Source organism: Oncorhynchus masou, chromosome 11, assembly GCF_036934945.1.
Source record: "Oncorhynchus masou masou isolate Uvic2021 chromosome 11, UVic_Omas_1.1, whole genome shotgun sequence".
Classification (NCBI taxonomy): domain Eukaryota; kingdom Metazoa; phylum Chordata; class Actinopteri; order Salmoniformes; family Salmonidae; genus Oncorhynchus; species Oncorhynchus masou.
In genome coordinates, this window is record NC_088222.1 from 45,980,926 (window position 1) to 45,994,957 (window position 14,032).

Consider the following 14,032-nt stretch of genomic DNA (forward strand, 5'->3'; position numbering starts at 1 on the left):
TACAATGGAATGGTTCAAAAATAAACATATCCAGGTGTTAGAATGGCCAAGTCAAAGTCCAGACCTGAATCCAATCGAGAATCTGTGGAAAGAACTGAAAACTGCTGTTCACAAATGCTCTCCATCCAATCTCACTGAGCTCGAGCTGTTTTGCAAGGAGGAATGGGAAAAAATGTCAGTCTCTCGATGTGCAAAACTGATAGACATACCCCAAGCGACTAACAGCTGTAATCGCAGCAAAAGGTGGCGCTACAAAGTATTAACTTAAGGGGGCTGAATAATTTTGCACGCCCAATTTTTTTGTTTTTGATTTGTTAAAGTTTGAAATATCCAATAAATGTCGTTCCACTTCATGATTGTGTCCCACTTGTTGTTGATTCTTCACAAAAAAATACAGTTTTAGATCTTTATGTTTGAAGCCTGAAATGTGGCAAAAGGTCGCAAAGTTCAAGGGGGCCGAATACTTTCACAAGGCACTGTATAAACAAATACTTTATAGCAGGGTTCCCCAAATGGCGACTCGCAGGTGATTGTATTATTATTATTTTTTATGGACATAAGACTAAAAACACCAGCAAATCAGTTCCATGTGATTTAATATCTTCCAAAGTATTCCCACACAAGGTTTGAAATAGTTTTTGTCAAATATTATCTGTATTTGAGTGGTTACATTTTTATTTTATTTTGCCAAAACAGTGGCGGGTGGTGCTTTTATCGTTAGAACATCTGATTGCCCTTTAAGTGAAGTGAAAGTCTGTCCTGTTGACCTTTAATACCTAACTCTCTGTCTCCCCCACTCTGCTCTTCTTACTCATCTCCTTCCGCTCCCCCCTCCCCTTGCTCCCTGTCTCCACCCAGCCGTCACTGCGGCCGCTTGCTCTGCCACAAGTGTTCCATAAAGGAAATCCCCATCATTAAGTTTGACCTGAACAAGCCTGTTAGGGTCTGTGACATCTGCTTCGACGTGCTGACTCTGGGTGGGGTGTCCTAACAGCACCGGACAGCATGCCCTCCATCCATCCGAACCTCCCTCCCCCTTCATCTTCCCGTTATGGGGTGCCAGCCGTGCCTGGCTCACCACCCTGGCACTGTGGGCTGGGCAACACCAGGCAAGGTGGCGGCGTGGCAGTAGGAGCCAGGTCTAACTTCCTCGAAAGTTATTGGACAGAGTATCGGACGGACCACAACCTCTGTACTAGTCATTCCAGTCTATACAAATATGTTAAAGTTCTAGCAGGACTTATGAAGTAGAATTGATAAAACATGTTTTTTTGATCAAAGTCATCATGATGTGAAATTGGATTAAATGAAACGCTTGCTTGCTGGCTCAGTGACTCCAGGACTGGGCTAGTTGGGGGGGAGGGGAGATGTTTTTTCAGATTGTCTTACTAAGGACTGATCATGGTTTTGACCCAATATAGAATTTATCATGTGGTTGAAGGAATCATGAGAATCAGTGATGAACATGTAATGGTGTCAGATTGCAGGAGCGGTTAGACCCTTGTCTCTGTTGGGAGCTGAAAAACGAACAGACAGTATTTCTCCAGTAGCAGCCACTCACTGGTCCACTCATCAAATGAATCCATCACTGCACTGTGCTGCTGAGACAGAAAGCAAAACACCTGCTGCTCTTCAAGACCTGCCCTGCATCACAATCTGTCATTTCTCCCGACTTCCCTTCATGGATTTTAAAGAAAGGATTGCTATAAAAAATTTCACCGGTGCCCACTGATAGAAATAACTAATTATTGTGATGCAGGGCTGGGTTTACCCCCTCTGTTGTAGTGTTTTCAGGTGTTCATCTCTGTTCTACTTCTGTCAATTTAAGATGATCACTTTGTTTTGCCCTCTACTTTTTACTGTTGTCTGTGTGGCTGGTTCTAATAAGAATCAGAGGCCTGTGTGTTGGATTTTAAGGGAATAGAGTTGAGTTACTATGAAGCAGATCATGTTTTTTGTTGTTGGGACTACAGCTTTTTCACACACAAAATAAGATATTTTTTAATCAATGCTTCCACATTACATTCTTGATTAAAATATTAATGAAACACTAAATTTTAACTCTGTCACTGGTTAAGGAAGTGAGCTCTGCTTGTAAAAAAAAAAAAAAAAAAGATACTGTATTCACATGATTTCAATGTAACTGCATAAAACAACCTCATAAGCCTTTATAGACCACCACTTAATCGGTAAATGGGACAAGACACTCAACTACTAAGTGTAATCAATGTATTTTCCATGAGAACTGGAAAGACTGAGAACCTTTACCATTTAAGGTTTTGTTAGTTCCAAATGCAAAATAATCCTTGCTATGAAATTATACGTTTGATAAAATGCCTGTCTATGCATGTCATTTAATTTGAAGCGTATACATTTTTTATTATTATATCATGTAAAGGGTGGCAGGCAGGGTAGCCTAGTGGTTAGAGCATTGGACTAGTAACCAAAAGGTTGCAAGTTCAAACCCCTGAGCTGGCAAGGTACAAAATCTGTCATTCTGCCCTTGAACAGGCAGTTAACCCACTGTTCCTAGGCCGTCATTGAAAATAAGAATTTGTTCTTAACTGACTTGCCTAGTAAAATAAAGGTAAAAAGAAAAAAAAAAGAAATCATAGTCCTCATGAATTATGTTTGCCACCCAGATCACTGACATGTACATTCCATTTAATCCGGGCCTATAGTACAGTCCACTTGATGGGGATTTATTATATGTAACAATTGGTATTGCCTCAATTCAGGTGTTGTCTTGATTTACCAGTCTGGTTTCCCCGGACCAGATTAAGCAAAGTCCTTGACTAAAAAGCAATTTCAATGAAAATGTTGATGCCTTCTTCAAATCCAGAACTAGGTTTATTAATCTGTGTCAAAAACAGGCATTTATTATTATTTTTTCTCATTCTTGATTTCAAAACCTAACAGGTGCACTTTATCAAGATTACATGACATTTCTGATCATAAGGGGAGAGAATGTGAGAATGAGTTGGTGGTTACCACTGGCCTGTCAGTGGTCTGTTAAATTTTACAGATAAATTTATATTTTTGACCACTACAACCGTTTTGTACTTAATGCAGTTAGCTTTTTTTGTAATTGTGACAACTGAAATATTTGCCTCTGTTAATCTTTTATGCACATTGTTTCAGTATGCTCAGATATCTAGCTTGTTTCTTCCTTGCGAAAGGGAGGACGACTTTACATAAAGGTCATCAAATAAGAACAAGATCTTGTTTTTGGCTCTGTACTTTAAATACAAACATGTCCAAGACTAGCTGCTTTTAGCAACGTGAGTGTATTTAGCATACACTAGCATTTCTCTCAATTGTATTGGATTGCACAAAAACAGTAAGCGGGAAACCAGAAGTTAAATACAATTCCATTTCAACTTACTATTCCGGTGGGCAGGATGATTGGGTTCATTTGAGAAAATATCTAAAGGATTGTATTATCAAAAGGACTTTCCAATCGTGTGTTTCTTGTTGACCAACTTCCATTCTGCTTACGTCATGTCAAAATAAAAGTCCTATACATGTGCCATGTGGACAATAAAGGAATACATTTTGGGGGACTTTTATTTTTGACAGGTTAGAGAGGAAGTGGGTCTACAACAAAACCCACGTTTGGCAAGTCTGTTTCATTTTTTAAATATACATTTTTTATTTCACATTTATTTAACCAGGTAGGCCAGTTGAGAACAAGTTCTCATTTACAACTGCGACCTGGCCAAGATAAAGCAAAGCAGTGCAACAAAAACAACTTCATGGCACATGTTCGCTCCTGTTCTTTGTCTTAACCACAAATGAATGTCCTCTGACAATTACCAGTTAGATGGAAGTACAAACGTGTTTTATAAAACATGTTTCTTTTTGTGTGGTCAATTGAAGAAAAATATAAACACATGACAATTTCAAATATTTTACTGAGTTACAGTTCACATAAGGACATCAGTCAATTGAAATAAATAAATTTGGCTGTAATCTATGGATTTCACATGAATGGGAATATAGATATGCGTCTGTTGTTCAGACCCCCCCCCCCCCCAAAAAAAATACAAGCATATCACTAAACGAGCATTAACATATGCTGTCCATGTATATGTGACCAATGCATTTATATTATCTGAATTGAAAAGAGGGGCATGGCTCAGAAATCCAGTCAGTATCTGGTGTGACCACCATTTGCCACATACAGCGCGGCACATCTCCTTTGCATAGAGTTGATCAGGCTGTTGATTGTGGCCTGTGGAATGTTGTCCCACTCTTCAATGTATCTGTGAAGTATATTGGTGGGAACTGGAACACGCTGCTTATCCATAGCATCCCAAACATGCTCAATGGATGACACGTTTGGTGAGTATGCAGGGCATGGAAGAACTTTGACATTTTCAGCTTCCAGGAATTATGTACAGATCCTTGCGACATGGGGCCATGCTTTATCATGCTGAAATATGAGGTGATGGCGGCGGATGAATGGCGTGACAATGGTCCTCAGGACCTCGTCACGGTATCTATGTGCATTCAAATTGCTATCAACAAAATGCATTTGTGCTCATTGTCTTTTGCTAATGCCTGCCCATAACATAACCCCACGCCAACATGGGGCACTCTGTTCACAACGTTGACATCTGTAAACCGCTCGCCAACAAGATGCCATACACGTGGTCTGCGGTTGTGAGGCTGGTTGGACGTACTGCCAAATTCTCTAAAATGACTTTGGAGGCTTATGCTAGAGAAATTAACATTCAATTCCTGCAGTCAGCACACCAATTCCATGATCACTCAAAACGTGAGACGTCTGTGGCATTGTGTCATGACAAAACTGCACATGAATGGCCTTTTATTATCCCCAGCACAAGTTGCACCTGTGTAATGATCATGCTGTTTAATCAGCTTCTTGATATGCCACACCAGTCAGGTGGATGGATTATTTTGGCAAAGGAGAAATGCTCACTAACAGGGATTAAATACACATTTTTGCACAAAATGAAGAAATACACTATTTGTGCAAATAACATTTCTGGGATATTTTATTTCAGCTCATGAAACCCAACATGGGCCCAACACTACATGTGGCATTTATATTTTGGTTCCGTGTAGTATAAAACATTTCCCTTCTATTCCTAATTATTGAGTGTACAGTATTTGGCCATTTGCACTTGCAATTAGTTGACATATTGCATATTAATTAAACTAAAATATACATGCATAAAGAACAGAAACCATTCAACAGAGGTTATCTTCAAACTGACAATCAGATACCCAGTCATTCTAATTCAGAACTCTTGGGAAGTTTTAGATAACAGTATATAGGCCCTTGAAGATAGTCCGTGTGTGAGGTGGCACAGCCTTCACAGAGCCCCCTTTTGTCTAACCTCACCCTCTACTCTCTGACAGGACATGACTCAGCGGGGGCGGGGGGCAGCCCTCATAATCCTGGATGTTAGGGTTTTTCACTGTGGAGGAGTTCTGGACACATACACAGTGAGAGCTGCCCGAGCCAGGAGAGAACAGTACCCTCGGTACGCCGGCCTAGTCTCTCTGCACTCCACCACTGAGGAGAGAAAAGAACAGTCCAATCAGAGCTACATGCTTAAAAATCCCTAGTAATGCTTCCAGAGCATAGACTGATCTCTATGATGGCTGTGAATGCTTCTATCCATACTAGTTGATAGGAGGCAACGATTAATGTTATTTAGGCTTGAGTTAGCGCCCCCTAGTGTATGATATCCTTCAGAATGTTAGGGCCCGCACACATTGCCACCATCAACCTTAGGCTAGTAAATACAATGGCCGTGGTCGAGAACATCAAATCCATGGTATATTGTTGATTGTTACTGACTGATACAAATAATAAAAGAGTAGTTACTTATGATTCAGGGTGATTTGTAGATCAATCAGTCGGTAGTTGCCTGAACTTCCGACTGCAATGTCAAACATGCACAAAGTTTCTCTGCACCATGATGTCAGTTCCTCTTGGTGGAGCACTAGACCCGTCCTCTCCTGGCAGCACTCCACTCTGAGTTGCTGGCTGGGAGGTGTTACTTCTCAGCCTGCCTCCACCTGCAGCAAGGCCTCGGTGGGCTCTCCACCGTCACTGTAAAACTGCCCCCACCAGTCTGCCTGCAGCATATCACCGAGGGAGGACTTGAATCTCACAACTTTCAAAGGATTCTCTGTATATTATTGTCCTTTTGGGTTAACACAGGGTTTTCCAAACTCGGTTCTCGGGTTGTCTGTGAGGGCCTTTGAACCTTATGTTCATGTATGTAGTGAACTAGCCTGGGTACCAGTCTGTTCAATAAGAATCATTGCACTTCACTGCTTGCAAATGCATCACAATTCCATAAGGAGTTGGCAAGACTGCATTAACAGACTGGTACCCAGGCTAGTATTGAGTGCAATAATGTCAACTGCTAGTATCAATGACAAAAGTTCCTTGGTCAAATGGACCATGAATGGGACCCTCGTATGAAGATACGATGGCCTACAGGCATTGATACCCACCCATAGGCTTGTAGTCCTTGTGATAGAGGGTCAGCCAGTCTTACAGGGACACCACCTGAGCAGAGGTCAGACTGGACACATCATCAGTCAGACTGGTATCTGTAAAGTCCCCAGTGACAAAGGCCAGAGATGGAGCATAAAATTAATTATTTTTATTTTTTATATTTCACCTTTATTTAATCAGGTAGGCAAGTTGAGAACAAGTTCTCATTTACAATTGCGATCTGGCCAAGATAAAGCAAAGCAGTTCGACACATACAACGACACAGTTACACATGGAGTAAAACAAACAAACAGTCGATAACACAGTATAAACAAGTCTTTATACGATGTGAGCAAATGAGGTGAGATAAGGGAGGTAAAGGCAAAAAAAGGCCATGGTGGCAAAGTAAATACAATATAGCAAGTAAAACACTGGAATGGTAGATTTGCAGTGGAAGAATGTGCAAAGAAGAAATAAAAATAATGGGGTGCAAAGGAGCAAAATAAATACAGTAGGGAAAGAGGTAGTTGTTTGGGCTAAATTATAGGTGGGCTATGTACAGGTGCAGTAATCTGTGAGCTGCTCTGACGGTGCTTAAAACTAGAAGTGTATTTTTTGAAGTGTCCGCGGCATTTTGAAGTGTATTTGCTATATAATCTTGTACATGTTTTCATGTACATTTAATGCTTGTTCTCACTGCAGGCCTTAAAGCTCAAATCATAAAAAAAAAATCAGTTTTAGTATTTAAATCCGTTTTGGTAAACAGCATGAGACAAGTGACAATTTGGATTTGCATGTGTTCACATTTACATTTACATTTAAGTCATTTAGCAGACGCTCTTATCCAGAGCGACTTACAAATTGGTGAATTCACCTTCTGACATCCAGTGGAACAGCCACTTTACAATAGTGCATCTAAATCATTAAGGGGGAGGGGGGTGAGAAGGATTACTTATCCTATCCTAGGTATTCCTTGAAGAGGTGGGGTTTCAGGTGTCTCCGGAAGGTGGTGATTGACTCCGCTGTCCTGGCGTCGTGAGGGAGTTTGTTCCACCATTGGGGGGCCAGAGCAGCGAACAGTTTTGACTGGGCTGAGCGGGAACTGTACTTCCTCAGTGGTAGGGAGGCGAGCAGGCCAGAGGTGGATGAACGCAGTGCCCTTGTTTGGGTGTAGGGCCTGATCAGAGCCTGGAGGTACTGCGGTGCCGTTCCCCTCACAGCTCCGTTCAGACAGCAATCAGTTGTCATAGTAACAACGGGTGTGTGCTCAGTGGTGTAGACTGAGTGCTGGTAGTGCTCAGGGTTCCTATCACGCAAGAAGTTATGTTGCAAGCTAAGGTGACAAGTGAGAACACTTCTAAAGCCTTAAAGGATAAGATGATGCAACTTTCAAATGGAGTCCTTTTTGGCTAGCCAAATCAGTCAACTAAGTTAGCTAGCAAGGTAGAGAAAATCACCTGTAAAGAAATTATAACCACCGCTCGGTCCAGTGTTTCATCCGTTTTTCTACATCGAACACCTGTCCTAGGAATACATTGTATTGGTCACATACACGTTTTGCAGATGTGATTGCGGGTGTAGCGAAATGCTTGTGTTTCCAGCTCCAACAGTGCAGTAACATCTCACAAGTAAGATCGAACAATTTCACAACAATACACACACATTTAAAGTCAAGGAATGGAGTTAAGAATATATACATATTTGGACGAGCAATTTCGGAACGGCATAGACTAAAATACAGTAGAATATAATATATACATATGTGATGAGTTCTGCAAAATATGTAAACATTATAGGATGGACAGGTAAAGGCCCCTGCTGTTCTCTCCGTTGTACAGAGATAACTCCTCTTTGGTTATGCGCTGCACAGGTGGTGCATTGTCAGTGATGTGGGCACAGTCCTGGTGTAGTAATACTACATATGTTCTCAACTGTGGTATTAGTATTGCCACTAATACACAAATAAATTAAATGATAAACCCTAGCATTATGTCGAAGCCTTCACAGCTCAGCTATTCCTTGTCATGTGCCGTTACATGTTTGTCAATTAATTAAACATGATTAAAAATAATCGCTGTTTCTGTATTTTTATTTCCGGGTATGAGTTTAATCCACAGCGCATGCTCACATCAGTGCAGAGTTACAAACCACATAGTTTATTGAGCTCCCTGGTTTGGCTTGGTGTCCGCACGTTCAGCAATGCACGGTATAATCGTAAATCTGAGAGTTGTGTACTCCAGCTATATCATGAATAGTTTTATATAAGAATAGGCCTACATCAAATATTGTTTTCTATATGCATCTACGCTATTTCATGATCCGGGCCTAGAACGTACACCTCCGCCCATTGGGTCCAAAGTTTCTGATGACGTAGCGAGCGATCTAGTAGGGCACGTACTGAACGTCAATGCGGTAGTGGAACGAAACGGAAGAACACAGGTTGGAAAGGGCTGTGGATTTTTCAATCCCGTTTACAAAACTGTCTCCAACCGGACCTCTACGAATTTTAGGAAAGCTAGAGGCCGCTATACAACATGGGAAACGCAGAGAGCGGCTGCGGAGGTGGTAGTGGGGACGAGGAGGATGTCGAAGCCGAGAGCCCCGGGTTCGCGGAAGGCAGTCCGGCCTCTGCGGCCACGGGCGTCGGCGTTGCTAACAGTGGAGGCTCTGGTTCTGGAAGGAGTGGAAGGGGATCGAATAACCCTCCAGTGCCGGGCTGCGGACCACCTACCCCAGGGGTGCTTTTAGAGCAAGTCAAACTGAGGGAGGCGGCGGCCCGCATAAGCGACTCGGGGGTCGCCATTCCTGAGTCGGTCCTGGCCGGGAATGAGGGCGTCCTGGTGCGGTGGCTCGAGGACCGGTTGAGCCGGGGAGAGGAGTCTGTAAATGTGGAACAATTTTGCGAGATGCTCGAGAGCCGAGACGCTCCGCGAGATGAGTGCGAAGAGGTACAGTATTTCCGCTATAACTACCATAATATAAAGCCCACAATATTTCTTATACCTCAATGTTATCATAGGAGGAGCGAGTGTCCACCATTATATGATTCGCAGCTGAGTGGCAGAAAGTGTTTTGTTTACATTGTAGGCCTGGTTACATGTCCTCTGACTAACCCATGCCAAGCAATAAGTGTGTCACGACACCACGAGCCATAAAGGGACATTATGGGCTGTCAGACCTTTACGTTTGTCAATGATCATTGATATTTTGATGCCAAACCTTCCTATTTTCTGCTCTATCTACAACAAGCTGCATTGTACTTTTTGTAGACCTTTTAGCTACGTTTTCTGTCACGAGTTGATATATGAATAGGACCTGCTCTGTAATGAATAGCTTTGCCTTTATCTCTGTCAATGTAGGACATTGTGTGCCTATGGCAGGGTAGGCATGCTTCAGAATGCTATGGAATCCTGACTCACAGTAACATCCACAATCCATAGAAACAGTATACCTGTCTGGTTTGACAGAGAGACACAAAAAAATTATAGTGTAATCTCATAACAGATTATCAGCATAGGCAGATATCAAATAGCTCCATGTTTTGGTTCTAGGGTCTGTGTCACTTTTATCCAGAGCTGACAGTTGTCGGGCCTTACCTGGGAAGATTGTTGTAGAGGCCAGGGGGGTCAAGGCATTGGCAATGTGTCCACCTCAGGTCAGTGTGTCAAAAAATATTAGCTTCTCTCCTAACCCCGTCACCCAGGTGACGTCCTAGTGTAGACTGAAGCAGAGGTGAACAACCTGCGTAGTTGAATGTCTATGTCCATATGAGTGTATTTCCTCATGTTTCTCTGTCCCTGCCCTAGGCCTTTGGTCAGTTTGACGCAGAGGGAGATGGAGTGGTGGACGTTGAGAACATGCTGATGGCTCTGAAGAACTCCAATGGGGCCAATCTACAGGGAGAGCTGAGTCACGTGATCCGACAACTCCAGGCATGCACCCTAACCCCAGGTAGGAACAGACCCAATGTGATGCTGATGTAAGTTATAGGTTAATGGGGAGTTATGTTGTGGTGGGTGTTCTGTACATTGTGGAGAGTTGCGATAGGAAGACTGGGGAAAGGACAGAGGGATAGGCAAAGATGAAGGTAAAAGGGATTTCTGTGTTCACCAACAGCATGATACATCTTATATATGTATCTTCCTTCTTTATTTTAGGATTCGTTGACATATTCTCCAAGTCCAAAGACAGGTTGGGAGCGCACGCCTCAAAGATCCTGAAGTTCCTCCACAGGAACCGTATTCCCAGTAGTGCCATCCCTTTCCCTGTTCTAGAGGGATACAACAGCATTTGTACCATGAGGTCTACCGTGGTGCAGGACTTCCTAGAGTTCCTCCTTCAGAAGGAGAAAGGTAAACAAGTATTATAAAATATCGATAGAATACCCTCTGGGAACATGAACTTGTTTGTTAAATTAGCACAAGGAGATTGCCTTGAACTAACTACCTATTATTACACATCAATTACACACATCTTCAGATCATGAATGTCATGTAATACTAGTTTACCCTTTATTCACCATGAAACAACACCTCAAGCCTGTCTCATTGAGCTGGTTCTCCTCTCTCCCTCCTCCCAGACTTAGACATCCAGTACAGGGCAGAGTTGAACCGGGACCCAGAGGTGGATAAAGTGAAGGTGGTCACACAGTGCTACAACTTCATAGAAGCTTCGTCCAATGCCGCGGACATCCACAAGATGACCAACGGCGAGACCGTGACCTTCTGGCAGTCAGACGGCAGCGCCCGCTCACACTGGATAAGGTGAGAGACAACAGCTAACAAGCATGGCTTTTTAATCGGGGTTAGATCCAAGCCGTTCACATCCAGCTTGAAAGGGAGCTGTGGCTAGCTTTCTAATGTACCTCTGTAGTTTATTTATATATATTTATCTTTGAGTACACTATTATCTTTGAGTTCAAATGTTGTTTGATTTCCTTGTGTCCAGGCTAAAGTGTCATGTTTAGGGCAATGAGTTTTACCTGATCAAGTCACATTCTCAGGTTAAACTCGGGGCCCTACTTTTCATTTGACCTTATCGTTATATTTTCAGGTTGAAGATGAAGCCGGACGTGGTGCTGCGTCGCCTGGCCATCGCAGTGGCATCCAACGACCACAGCTACATGCCCCAGCTGGTGTCGGTGGCCGTGGGCAAGAACCGGCGATCGCTGCAGGAGATCAAGGATGTGCGCATCCCCTCCAACGTCACAGGTTACGTGGCCCTGCTGGAGAACGCCAACATTACTCACCCCTGTGAGTCAGTCGCTGTCTGCCTGCCTGCATGTCACTAGGGCCTTTCACTCCAGAAAAGAATGATGCAGATCGATGTGGGTGCAATCCACCCGGATCATGAGTCTAATGTGAAAGCTCCTACTTTATTACACACTACTCAATTCATCTAGTTCCTCCAGTTAGTATTTTGGGGAGGCTAGAAGTCTGCTTCTCTGGTTAAGCTTCTGTTTGAAATTGATTCTCCCTGGAATTTGAATACAGTATACATCAGGGGTCAGCAAACTTTTTGGCTCAAGGGCCACATTGGGATTTTGAAATTCATTGGCGAAAAAGAGCAGTTATTTCAAAACATATATCCATGATATTTTCTGCATACTTTCTATCTAGTTTTAGATGTGTTTATTTATTTTATTACTCAATTCATCAGGCCGTAGACCACCCCTGGTGACAGAGTTTTTAGTTTAATATGTTTTTGTTCGGTGTGCCAACTAAAGACATGTACCCTCTGGGATTAGTCAAGAATTCCTGTCCGATCCTATCCCACGCCATTCAAATCATTCCGCTCTGTGGCCTCCAGACATCCAGATCAACATCAAGCGGTGCCTGAGTGATGGTTGTGACACGCGGATCCACGGGCTGAAGACCCTAGGCTACCAGATCACCAAGAGTAAAGAGGTGTCTGTGTCTGATGCCTCGGCTATCTGGTACCTGTCACTGCTCACCTCCCTGGTCACAGCCTCAATGGAGACCAACCCTGTCCTGGCACAGACTGTCCTACAGAGCACACAGTGAGTACCAACTAGAGACAGGGTTATGGAAGGGTGCTATGTCATGCTTATTTAGGGGTCTGGGTAGGAGTGCTGATCTAGGATCAGGTCCCCACCTGTCCCTATATATTCTTATTCATTATGATCTAAAAGGTGAAAGACCTGCTCTGAGACGCTTTGTGGATACGGGCTTGATGTTATGAATGGGTCTATTGCATGCGTATGAAGGGATCATCATTAGGGCCAGGAGTTTTTTTTCTGACCACTTGACCAAACCAGGAAGAACTCCTAGTTGTCATGATTATGAAGAGGTTCTGCAGCATTTCACTTTTGTCACCAGTAATTGAATGCTTTGACTTGACTTTGTTGTGGCACTGTGTCTGAGAGCTTGGTTTCTTCTGTTCCCTCCTCGTAGAAAAGCCTTAAAGCACATGCCACCACTGTCCTTAACGCCGTCGTCCACCGAGTTCCCCAAGTTCTTCTCCATGAACATCCTCGAGGAGGTGGACGGGTTCCTGCTCAGAATAGCAGAGTAAGTCTATAGTAGAAGTAACTATATAATGAGTATGACTGACACTAAAAACATTCAAATGAGAATAGCAGAATAATGCTTAGATCCTGTGATTACATCATTACACTGGCCTCTCTATGCTGATAATCTCGGGGGCCTACCATGTTTACATGATTATGTTGACATTTTTTATTTATTTGATTTATTATGGATCCCCATTAGCTGCTGCCAAGGCAGCAACTACTCTTCCTGGTGTCCAGCGACATCAAGGCAGTTATATACAATTTCAAATATTACATGACGTTACATTTCAGAACACTTTTCACAACACGTTAAGTGTGTTCCCTCAGGCCCCTACTCTACCATCACATACTGTATCTACTATACAAAATTCATGTGTATGTGTGTGTGAGCATGTATATGAGTGTGTCTACAGATATCAGCACATTGATTGAGTGGTGATATTCTCTGTATTACCTTAACTCTTTGTAAATACTCTCTCACTATCTATTTCTCGTGTGTAGACATGCACACACGCACCCCCTCTCTCTCTTCTCTCCCCCTCACACACTATCTCGCACCCGCTTACTCTCTTTCTCTCGTACACTCTATCTTACGTATATCTCACACCCACTCACCATCTTTCTGTTTGTCTTTACACTCAATCACTCTCAGCCTCACACCATTTTTCCCCCTCTTTCTCTCTTCATCCCCCTGTAGTTGCTGTGTGACCCCTGATGCAGAACTGACCCTGTTGGCCTTTGCCCTGGCCCGGGGCAGTGTGGCTAAGATCCTCCAATCCCTGTCTGGTATCAGTGAGCACCTGGAGGCAGAGTACAGAGCCTCGTCCCTCATCTCCTCCATGGCCTCAGTCAGACTGCGCCTGCTCTATCGCAACGGTAACCTCAACCAACCCCGCTTACAGTATCCTTCTCCCGGTCTTCAGCCAACCCCGCTTACCTTATCCACTATGTCCCTCATGCCGTATGGCCATAGTAGTTGAGGCAATGGGCTGCTGACCAGACAATTCTGGCAATGGTGC

General features: G+C 43.2%; 2 protein-coding genes across 8 annotated transcripts in view; both read left to right on the forward strand.

The window, feature by feature from the left end:
- Nucleotides 1-3,220, forward strand: part of LOC135548741 (rabankyrin-5-like) — a 48,681-nt gene extending 45,461 nt beyond the window's left edge. For both annotated transcript variants that reach the window (XM_064978626.1, XM_064978627.1), the window contains exon 25: nucleotides 859-3,220. In XM_064978626.1, coding sequence (XP_064834698.1) covers nucleotides 859-991 — 133 coding nt within the window. In that variant the 3' untranslated portion in view covers nucleotides 992-3,220. The remainder of the gene's footprint in view (nucleotides 1-858) is intronic.
- A 5,591-nt stretch (nucleotides 3,221-8,811) lies between these two features.
- zzef1 (zinc finger, ZZ-type with EF hand domain 1) overlaps nucleotides 8,812-14,032 on the forward strand; it is a 54,451-nt gene continuing 49,230 nt past the window's right edge. For all 6 annotated transcript variants that reach the window (XM_064978629.1, XM_064978630.1, XM_064978632.1 and 3 more), the window contains exons 1-8: nucleotides 8,812-9,429; nucleotides 10,288-10,432; nucleotides 10,639-10,833; nucleotides 11,061-11,244; nucleotides 11,534-11,733; nucleotides 12,290-12,500; nucleotides 12,895-13,011; nucleotides 13,711-13,889. In XM_064978629.1, coding sequence (XP_064834701.1) covers nucleotides 9,016-9,429; nucleotides 10,288-10,432; nucleotides 10,639-10,833; nucleotides 11,061-11,244; nucleotides 11,534-11,733; nucleotides 12,290-12,500; nucleotides 12,895-13,011; nucleotides 13,711-13,889 — 1,645 coding nt within the window. In that variant the 5' untranslated portion in view covers nucleotides 8,812-9,015. The remainder of the gene's footprint in view (nucleotides 9,430-10,287; nucleotides 10,433-10,638; nucleotides 10,834-11,060; nucleotides 11,245-11,533; nucleotides 11,734-12,289; nucleotides 12,501-12,894; nucleotides 13,012-13,710; nucleotides 13,890-14,032) is intronic.